This window comes from Nematolebias whitei, chromosome 4 (genome assembly GCF_014905685.2).
Source record: "Nematolebias whitei isolate Nwh7 chromosome 4, NemWhi1, whole genome shotgun sequence".
NCBI lineage: Eukaryota > Metazoa > Chordata > Actinopteri > Cyprinodontiformes > Rivulidae > Nematolebias > Nematolebias whitei.
The window spans coordinates 10,987,786-10,998,545 of record NC_056501.1 but is presented as its reverse complement, the minus strand read 5'-3'; the positions used below and the strand labels follow the sequence as shown (position 1 = coordinate 10,998,545).

Below are 10,760 nucleotides of genomic sequence, written 5' to 3'. Positions count from 1 at the left end.
TGGGGACACTCAGTTTTCCAGTTGTTAATATCTGCTGTATATAAAAAAAACACTGTTGAATAAGGCCTACATTACTTGTGAACAAAAGTTGAATTTTTAAATAAACTTCCAATTAAATTAAAGCATTTTCCACTTTATATTGATATTTATACACATTTATTTCCTGTTAGGAGTTGTTATGTTTAATTTGTATCTGTGACGGTGGAACAGCGGCCCAGAGTGACGTTGAAGGATTGTCTTTTGGCTTTTAAGGAAAATATGAGTAAAGAAAATGGATGGACGGATGGGCTTTTGAAAAGAACAACTTAAACAATGCAGGGCGGATTGATTAAAGCTTTTTGTTCCAGTTCCAGAAAACAGCATAATGATATGAAACGTTTTTCCAGTACATGAATGGGGAGGTGTTGAGGATGTGCAAAGATATTTAATATAAATTTGGAGGTTGCAAGGTTGTTTGTGAATATGTAGGGAGGAAAACGTTTTTGTATTTTTATTTTATCTAGATTTTTCAATTGTTCGTATTTTAATGCATAGTTTTTATTCTATGAATTTGGAGGTTGAAAGGTTGATTACATGAATATGTAGGCAGGAATATGTATGTATTCTTACTGTATTTTTGATTGATAAATTGTACGTATTTTAATTCATAGAAATGCCCAACCAGGGACAGGAGTTGTGAATTGGCTATAGTTATAAACTCTTTGTGCAACGCATCAATCACAAACTTGTTCTGTTCTATGTTTGTGTGCATTGTCCCTGTCAAAGGAACTAATATAAATATTAATTATTATCATGCAATTTTCATGTTAATTGCCAGAGATTTACTTTCATTGGATCATGCCATGTCCTGTTCTTTGTTCCTGAACCCAATCAGCAGAAAAAAAAAAAATAAAAATAATCACAACATCATAAATATTTTTAATGCTTGCAATGAAAAATAGCAGATGAAAAGGCTGAAATGGAAGAGACCAGAAAACTGTTCAGTGAAATATTAAAAAATGCTGGTAACAATTAGTAAATTTATGAAATGTATAATATTTCAGCTATTGAACTGAATGGTCTGAACTTCAGTAATCTTTGTAAAAATTCACAACATGCATAAACTCACAAGATAGAATTTGTAGATAAAAGATATAGACAAGTATTAAGAGGTAAAATGGACAATATGTTTGTGTAATAAACTTATGGAGCAATAACACCGCTTTGAGTGAGTGTGTAAAACTGTTCATCCATGCAAGTAATTGCACACAAGAGCAAAAAAAGTAGAGAAAAATTAAATACATTAAGTAAAAAAAGGGATATCAGGGATGACTATTTTTCATTTAACTGCCACACTAGCTCAACAGACTTTTTTTTTAGTCTCAGGTGCACCTTAGTTGATATTTTTAAGTTGGATTTTCAGCATGAAAAAAATTGTGATTTTGCCGTCAAGGAAAAGAATATGAAATATTTGTTACCCCAGCTGCTTCAAGTCAGACATCGTGATGAGAAAATGACATTACTGTATCTGACTGCTTTATTTGGAGAATTGGAGTAAAAAGTGCAAAAAGCAGAAGAGACGTTCTGTGGTTTTGATTTATCTAAGGTTCTGTGTCTGTTGCAGCTTTAGGCAAAAAGCCACATTGTTTGTGAAACAATAATCTTAGTAACATTATTCATAAATATAAACAAGTAAATCAAACCCTCTGTCCTTTTGTTATCATCGCCTATCACAAGAACTGGAAGTGCTGCATGCTGCAGCCCCAAGGAGAAGAGCTGTTATATTTTTCTCATCGCTTTGAACAATTACTGAAACTGATTAATCAAAACAGATCTGACTTGACAGCAGCAGCAAGTGGCAGCCAATCAGATTCAGAGAAGTGTGCTGGTGCCCATTTTTAAGAACAAGGGTGATGTACAGAGTTGTAGCAACTACAGGGGATTTAAGTTGATGAGCCACACAATGAAGATCTGGGAGAGAGTTGTGGAAGCAAGACTTAGACGAGAGGTGACTATCTGTGAGCAGCAGTATGGTTTCATGCCAAGAAAGAGCACCACAGATGCCATATTTGCTTTGAAAATGCTAATGAAGTACAGAGAGGGTCAGAAAGAACTCCATTGTGTCTTTGTCATATGCTTTTTCTGAATCCACAGAGTGCCGAGGGAGGAGGTGTGGTATTGCATGAGGAAATCTGGAGTGGCAGAAAAGTATGTTAGACTGGTACAGGACATGTATGAGGACAACAGGACAGAGGTGAGATGTGCTGTAGGAGTGACAGACAGCTTCAAGGTGGAGATAGGAATGCATCAAGGATCGGCTCTGAGCCCCTTCTTGTTTGCTCTGGTGATGGACCGACTAACAGATGAGGTCAGGCAAGAATCCCCATGGACAATGATGTTTGCAGATGACATTGTGACCTGTGGTGAGAACAGGGAACAGGTGGACGAGAACTTGGAGACGTGGAGGTACGCACTTGAGAGAAGAGGAATGAAAGTCAGCCATAGTAAGACAGAGAACATGTGCATAAATGAGAGGGAGGCTGGTGGAACAGTGAGGCTACAAGGAGCAGAGGTCACAAAGGTGCGGAACTTCAAGTACTTGGGGTCCACTGTCCAGGAAAATGCAGAATGTGGTAAAGAAGTGAAAAAGAGAGTCCAGGCAGGATGGAGTGGATGGAGAAAAGTTTCAGGAGTGATTTGTGACAAAAGGGTGTCAGCAAAGGTCAAAGGAAAAGTTTACAAGACAGTGGTGAGACCAGCTATATTGTATGGTCTGGATTCAGAGACAGTGACAAAAAGACAGGAGAAAGAACTGGAAGTGGCAGAAATGAAGATGCTAAGGCTCTCCTTAGGAGTGACAAGGATGGATAAGATTAGGAATGAGATAATCAGAGGTACAACACAGGTTGAACAACTGGGAGATAAAGTTAGAGAGGCCAGACTGAGATGGTTTGGACATGTCAAGAGGAGGGACAGTGGGTATATTGGTAGAAGGATGTTAGAAATGCAGCTGCTAGGAAAAAGACAGAGGAAGGCCAAAGAGGAGATATATGGATGCAGTTAGAGAGGACATGAAGGTAGTTGGAGTGAGGACAAAGGATGCAGAGGACAGAGTGAAATGGAGTCAGAGTCAGAGTCAGAGTCAGAGTTTCTTTATTGTCATTCGCACCTCATGTGGTACATGTGGTGGAGCGAAATTATGTACACGGGGTCCCAGTTACATCCAACAATAAAATGTATAAGAAAAACAGTAATAACATCTAAGATATGAACTAAGAAAAACATCAACTAAATATACACTAAGCACTCATAAAACATTGAACATCAGCACAAACATGAACAAGAGTCTGTGAGCGGATGTGCACGCATGAACACATCAACATTGAAACAGATCAGCAGCAACATGAAACAGATCAGCAGCAACATGATATGGTTTTTCACAGTGATTATTCTAGTTAGAGATTCATGAGTCTAACAGCCTCAGGGTAGAAGCTGTTCCTCAGTCTAGTGGTTCTACACTTAATGCTCCTTAACCTCCTTCCTGAGGGGAGTGGGGCAAAAAGTGTGGAGGAGGAGGATGGAGGAGGATGACTCGCTGTGGCGACCCCTAAAGAGGGAAAAGCCAAAAGAAGATGATTTTGTTTCATCACATTAGATTTTTTACTCTAGTCTTTGTTTTTAAACATTTGTTTAGAAACTCCTTGCATCTGTTACAAAGCTGAAAGTGTAAATGAGTCCTCACGACTCAATGTAACTAATGTGTATAAATAAAGGTTGAATGAATGAATGAAACCCAAAGCATAGCATCTAGATTGGCATAATAACTATACATTTGCACAAGACAAGCCCGTTCTGGGGAATTTGTTAAACTCAAAAATGAAAGTTTTTTTTAATTTGTCATTCGTACCACATGTGGTACATTTGGTGGAACGAAATTGTGCACACAGGGTCCCAGTTACATCCAACAACAGTATAAATTGTCAAGATAAGCAGTAATAAGATCTAAGACATAAACTAAGAAATACGCTAAAGCAAGAATACACTAAGCACTAGTAGTACAAAAACAATACGCCAAACAACAACAGTACGAAGATGAGTCTGTGCAAGCAGATCAGTATGAATGAACACAGTTGTGTGAAATAAATCAGCAGCATAAGATCAGAAACATGGATAGTCAGCAGCACATATCAACAATCAAGTGGCATTACAGTGATTATTATGATTAGAGATTCATGAGGCTAACAGTTTCAGGGTAGAAGCTGTTCCTCAGTCTAATGGTTCTACACTTAATGCTCTTTAACTTCCTGCCTGAGGGGAGTGGTGCAAAAAGTGAGCGTACTGGGTGAGTGGGGTCATTCATGATGCAGGTGGCCCTGTTCCTGTATCTATAGGTGTAGATGTCTGATGGTGGGGAGGGTGACTCCAACGGTCTGTGCAGCCTTCACCACTCTCTGCAGCTTTTCTTTCTACACCAGAGAAAACACGAATGGGCTCAGAGTCGATCCTTGATGCACTCCCACCTCCACCTTGAAGCTATATGTCACTCCTACAGCACATCTCAACACTGTCCTGCTGTCCTCATACATGTCCTGTACCAGTCTAACGAACTTCTCTGCCACTCCAGATTTCCTTGTGCAATACCACACCTCCTCCCTCTGCATCCTGTCATAGGCGTTCTCTAAAATATATAAAGAAAATAAACAGTATGCATTTTATATATATCCTGATGCATGCTCAATAATCCAGGTAGAAAAATCTAAAAAAGTTAAATCTGGTCCTCTGGACATTCAAAACAAAACAAAACAAAGCAAATCAACAAAAAATGTAGAAACGTTTCGTCTCTCATCCGAGAGACTTCCTCAGTCTGAGGAGCTGTTTTCAGCTCAGTCTCTTAAATAGCACCTTCTCAGAGTGGATCAACCAGTTTTGCTGCTGACAACCAAAACCAGCTGATCACATGCTCAAGAAGGACCATCAGCCTAACAATGGATCATTAGCACACTGATGGCTGTTTACTACTCACAGAGGGCTGAGTGATACTAGCAATCACAGCATTGTAAGAGGGGGACAGTTGAACCCGGAGGCCTCCACCCCTGTTTAATGATGGACGATTTCTGTGGATAAATACATCAAGTTCACACGAGAAGATGTAAAAAATGGCAGGTTGGCTTTCTTGGACTGTGAGGTCTCAGTCTCTGATAGAGGACATTTGCAAACTGAGGTGTACCGCAAACCCACCCACACAGACCAGTATTTGCAGTTTGACTCCCATCACCCTTTGGAGCACAAATTAGGAGTCATCAGGACTCTGTATCACAGAGCAGACAGCGTCCCCACTAGCTCAGGAGCCAGGCAGAAGGAGAAATCCTACACAAAACAGGCTCTAGAGCAATGTGGATATCCTAACTGGGCCTTCCTGAAAGCAGAGAAGAAACCCAAACAGGACTCCAGTCAGCTAACAGGTGAAAAGGAGGAACCCAGACCCAGACCAGTGGTCATTCCATATGTTGAGGGAGTATCAGAGAAACTGAGACGTTTATTTTCTAAACATAACGTCCCAGTGGCTTTTAAACCCCAAAATACATTACGGCAAAGACTGGTTTATCCCAAAGATCCAGTCCCCCGGCACAAACAGAGCAATGTTGTGTATGCTGTTCAGTGTCAGGAGGGCTGTGATCAGTCTTACATCGGGGAAACAAAACAGCCACTGGCCAAAAGGATGGCCCAGCACAGAAGATCAACATCATCAGGCCAGGACTCTGCGGTCTACACTCATCTCCAGGCCAGCGGTCACTCTTTCAGGGATGAAGATGTTCACATCCTGGACAGAGAGGAACGATGGTTTGAGAGAGGAGTAAAGGAGGCCATCTTTGTGAAAAGAAATCGTCCATCATTAAACAGGGGTGGAGGCCTCCGGGTTCAACTGTCCCCCTCTTACAATGCTGTGATTGCTAGTATCACTCAGCCCTCTGTGAACAGTAAACAGCCATCAGTGTGCTAATGACCCATTGTTAGGCTGATGGTCCTTCTTGAGCATGTGATCAGCTGGTTTTGGTTGTCAGCAGCAAAACTGGTTGATCCACTCTGAGAAGGTGCTATTTAAGAGACTGAACTGAAAACAGCACCTCAGACTGAAGAAGTCTCTCGGATGAGAGACGAAACGTTTCTACATTTTTTGTTGATTTGCTTTGTTTTGTTTTTTTTGAATGTCCAGAGGACCAGATTTAACTTTTTTACATTTTATATATAATAATAATAATAATAATAATCCACATAATGATCCTGATGTTTAACGGCAAGTCTTGGTCAATAGTTGCTTAGAGGGGAAAGACTACCGTGACAGGAAATGAACTTTGATTATATATTTTGAAATAACCAATCAGGCCCTCTGAATCAACGCTCCTCCTTGTGTCACTGAAATATAAGTAAGTGTTACAATGTAGAAGGTGTAGACAGTATAAAGATGATTCTCTTCTGGGTGACTTTGCTCTTTTTTCATCATGGATGTAAGTAAAATCTATAAATATTATAGTAAAGTTTAATTATTTACATACATTTTAGATTTGTGATTGTTGATGTTCATTTATTCTTAATTACCTACTTAGGTCTATTGAATAAACAGCTGGTTATACTTTATCTCCCTTGTACAGATACGCTGGTTCCACTGTTCACAGTTCAACTTGGTGAACCTGCAACTTTCACATGTCGTCTGCCTGAAGATCAAGACAGCAGAGTTAAAATTCACTGGTACAAGCAAAATGCTGGGGATACTTTGAAGATAATTGTGTCACTGTGGAAACTGGCAAAACCTGAATATGGACCAGAATATTCTGCATCAAGACTGAAAGTGACGCTTGAGGAAAAATTCAGCAATCTGACAATTGTAAGAACTGTTAAAGAAGATGAAGGGATGTATCACTGTGCTTTCAATGACTGGAGCAAGAATATCTGGCATAGCATGTACTTGTCATTAAAAGGTAAAGAAATTATTTAAGTCTAACAAAGTTAAGTCAGATCCTCTAACTTTGTTAGTTTTTTTTTACCTGGATTATTGAGCATGCATCAGGAAATTGTGTACTTGAGATAATGTGAAAAGAATAATTCCTTACAACTGTAACATATTTTTTATTATTAACATGCCAGTTAAAATGTGTATATATATTTTTTAAATAGACAATATAACTTTCAGGTTAAAAAATTACTGGAGTTAAATATTGAACCATTATGAAGAAAAATGCCTCTTTGTTTACATTATAATTTTAATTAAATCTTGTGCAACACGTTTATGTACGTTTTGTTGTAGGACCCACTGAGAGGACATCAGACTACACTGTTGTCCAACAGACAGCAGCATCAGATCCAGACGGTTCAAGAGGCTCAGTCACTCTACAGTGTTCACTTCTATCTGGTTCTGACATAAAGACGTGCTCAGGAGGTCTCAGAGTGTTCTGGTTCAGAGTCAGATCAGAGAAGTCTTATCCAGACATGATCTATACTCAAGGAAAACGACACGATGAATGTGAGAAGAAACCTGACTCCCAGAACAGATGTGTGTTCTTTAGGAACATCAGCTCCACTGATGCTGGGACTTTCTACTGTGCTGTGGCCACATGTGGACAGATATTATTTGGAAATGAACCGAAAGTTCAAGGTAATCTGATTGTGAACTTTTTAAAACAGTCATCAGAATAATACATATAACTCAAGATCAAGTTTCACGGATGGGAATAAAAACATTAATTAAGGAATTGAAGTTCAATTAATTTGTTTATTAAAAATATCAGAAGGAGATATTTCTTTATTTTAATTTTTTTTGCACGTACAACCATGTGGTGTATTGTTATAGCTAATTTTACGTGGTTAATCTGTTGTTCTGTTTAACACTGTTTAGGATCCAGCTCCTGGTCCGATCAGAGGACTTGTTATTTTCTTCTGAGTGCTGTTTTGGCAATAAGTCTGATTATTATAGCAGTCCTCATAAGGTCCAACAACAATTGTCTTCACTGCAAAGGTATTAATTTTACTTATATATTTTTTCTGTGTTCTGAAACTTGACAAATTTTTATTATTCAAATTTCAGCTGTTAATAAGCCACAGCTACATAATAGTGGTCTGAAGATTCAACAGGTAAGTTGCAATTCAGCTAAAGCTAACTTGATTTAATAATTAAAATGAGTTTATTGTTTGATAAATTACTTTCTTTAACATCAAGACAGGTGAGCATGAATGGATTTACTCTGCTGCCATCTTCACTCCGGTGAAAGCCGACAGCAGAGCAATGAAAGCTGCAGCAAAGAAACAGAAGATCTACGCTGCGGTCAAACTTTTGGATTGAACTAAGTAAGTTGTTTGGTGTCAGCCTGAATGGTCCAGTAAAATCCATGCATGCTTCCATTAATTCATCCTCCATTTTCTTGCATGCTTTTTCTTTTAGGGTCATGGAAAGCCAGCGTTGGTCTCTTTTCATTGGGCAAGAGGTAGCACACCCCCATAGATCCATCACAGGGCCACATAAACACAAACAACCATTTATGTCATATTTATACCCAAGACACATTCAGAATAACAAATTAATCTAACGTGCATGTTTTTGGGTTCTAAGAGGAAACAGGATGACCTGAATGCACAAGAAGAACATAAGAGCTGTACACTGAAACGCCTCAGCCAGGAGTTGAACCTGTGACCTGTTCAGTTGTCTTTCCACATACATAACATAATAAAGCTGGATATTAAATGTTGTTTTTATTACATTTTATATCTTTGTTCCATCCATCCATCCATCCATCCATCCATCCATCCATCCATCCATCCATCCATCCATCCATCCATCCATCCATCCATCCATCCATCCATCCATCCATCCATCCATCCATCCATTATCTTTACCCGTTTATTCCATTTTGGGTTACAGGGGTCACTGGTGCTCATATCCAGCAGTCACTGTGAGAGAGGCGGGGGACACCCTGGACAGGTCTCCAGTCCATTGCAGGGACACAGAGACAAATGAGTCAAACAACGTTCACTCTCACTCATACTTAGGGACAATTTAGAGTCACCAATCGGGAGGAAACTGGAGTACCTGGAGAAAACCCACACATGCACGGAGAGGACTCGGAAACTTGGCCCAGAATGGCCCCCGGCTGGGATTCAACCCAGCAACCTTCACACTGAGAGGCAACAGCTCTACCAACTGAGCCACCTTTTTGTGTTTTATTTACAAAAAATGCAGCTTTGTAATGTAATTTTATTTGTTCAGACCTGAGGGGGCATCTGTGAGCAGCATTGTTGTTTTTGTATGTTTGGCCTTGGCTGCAGTCACTTTTTTCTTTGTCATCTTGTAACGTCCTCTCCAAGGGACCCCATTCCAGGGGTTCTTTTACTAGACGACAACCTTTCTCCTCCTTTAATTGTTAACAGGCTTGCTGTCACACCATGCTGCACACCTGGAATCACTTCTTCATCAATGGACTGCATAAAAGCTTCAGAGATCCTCTGCCACACCCCTTAATCCTTGGGCATTTCCTCTTTCCCCTGGGCATGTTGTGGTGTGGTTGACTCTGAGTTTAACTCTGTGTACAAAGTATTTAAACTACTCTGAGAATATATTTTCTGTGAACTTTAATATGTAAGATCTTTTGCTTAGATGGGAAGTTTGGTAGGGGTTCTCCACCATTTAATTTTAACTACTTCTCCTGTTTTGTGGCCAGCCAGGGAGCTTAGGGATTGGAGTTTTTCCTTTTGTTAGATAAATTATTTTGTTTTCTAGCCAGAAGGGGCATTCTTTTGTTTGTTGTTTGGCCTTGGAGACCCTGAAGTTCATGGCTTCCCTTCTGTCTGTAACGACCAGAACTAATATACAAATAAATCATTGTAATGCCAAACTGAGCTGTTTTTGAGTCATTGGCTCTGCGTTTAGTTTACAATTTGTGTTACACCCTGTGCCTCCTAGACTCAGTTCAAGGGTTGTAACACTTCGCTCCGGTCATTTTTATTGTTTTGTGTGTTAGAATTTTATAACTATTACAATCAGTGTGTAGTTGGACATGTCTTGAACAACACAACAAATTCATACTTTTCACTGTAACTCACCCCTCCATTAATTCAGTGTTTGTCTAAAAGAACTGTTACAGGAGCAAGCGCTCAAATGAACACAGGTATAAATAAATAAATATATAAAAAGAAACAACCAAAAACAATTTGTACTTTATATTGTTAGTTGGTCTATTTTAATATTAAACACATGTGTAGTCTTGTACAGAGGTAACACTAAATTATCAGCCAAGAGCAAACAGACACACAAATAGAAAACGTAAGCTGTCAAGTGAGTTTGAAAGATACATAAATGTAGTGAACTAAGCCTCAGGTCAAAACCTGACCCTGAGGACCTTCATGGGACAGGAACTGTTATTTCATTGATTTGAGTCCAGAAATACAAATTAAGCTCAGAGACTTTCTAAGTGTGTCCTGCACTAATCAATTGAAAGAACACTCTCTTTTTATATTATCATTACTATTTTACAATATCTTGATAATCAAAGTGTGTTTAGTTCAAACCATTTTAAATGTTGAAGTGAACTACTCATTTTAAATCAACTGTGAAACAGTATTAATGATTTTTTAATATATATATATATATATACATATATACATATATATATATACATATATACATATACATACATATACATATATACATATACATATATATACATATATACATATACATATATATACATATATATATATATATATATACATATACATATATACATATATATATA

The 10,760-nt window shown here is 38.6% G+C and overlaps 1 protein-coding gene across 1 annotated transcript; it reads left to right on the top strand.

Moving 5' to 3' along the window:
• Positions 1-6,442: 6,442 nt before the first annotated feature.
• Positions 6,443-8,314, top strand: LOC119408653. Its single transcript, XM_037675496.1, has 5 exons — positions 6,443-6,485; positions 6,630-6,956; positions 7,283-7,630; positions 8,060-8,106; positions 8,192-8,314. The coding sequence occupies exons 1-5, from the start codon at positions 6,443-6,445 to the stop codon at positions 8,312-8,314; spliced, it is 888 nt and encodes a 295-aa protein (XP_037531424.1).
• The last annotated feature ends 2,446 nt before the right edge of the window (positions 8,315-10,760 follow it).

Excerpts from the sequence above, each read along its gene's own strand:
- LOC119408653 (XM_037675496.1), top strand. The coding sequence starts at position 6,443 with ATGATTCTCTTCTGGGTGACTTTGCTCTTTTTTCATCATGGAT. Across the intron at positions 7,631-8,059 it reads AAATGAACCGAAAGTTCAAG|CTGTTAATAAGCCACAGCTA; the intron begins GTAATCTGATTG and ends TTCAAATTTCAG. Across the intron at positions 8,107-8,191 it reads GTGGTCTGAAGATTCAACAG|ACAGGTGAGCATGAATGGAT; the intron begins GTAAGTTGCAAT and ends TTTAACATCAAG.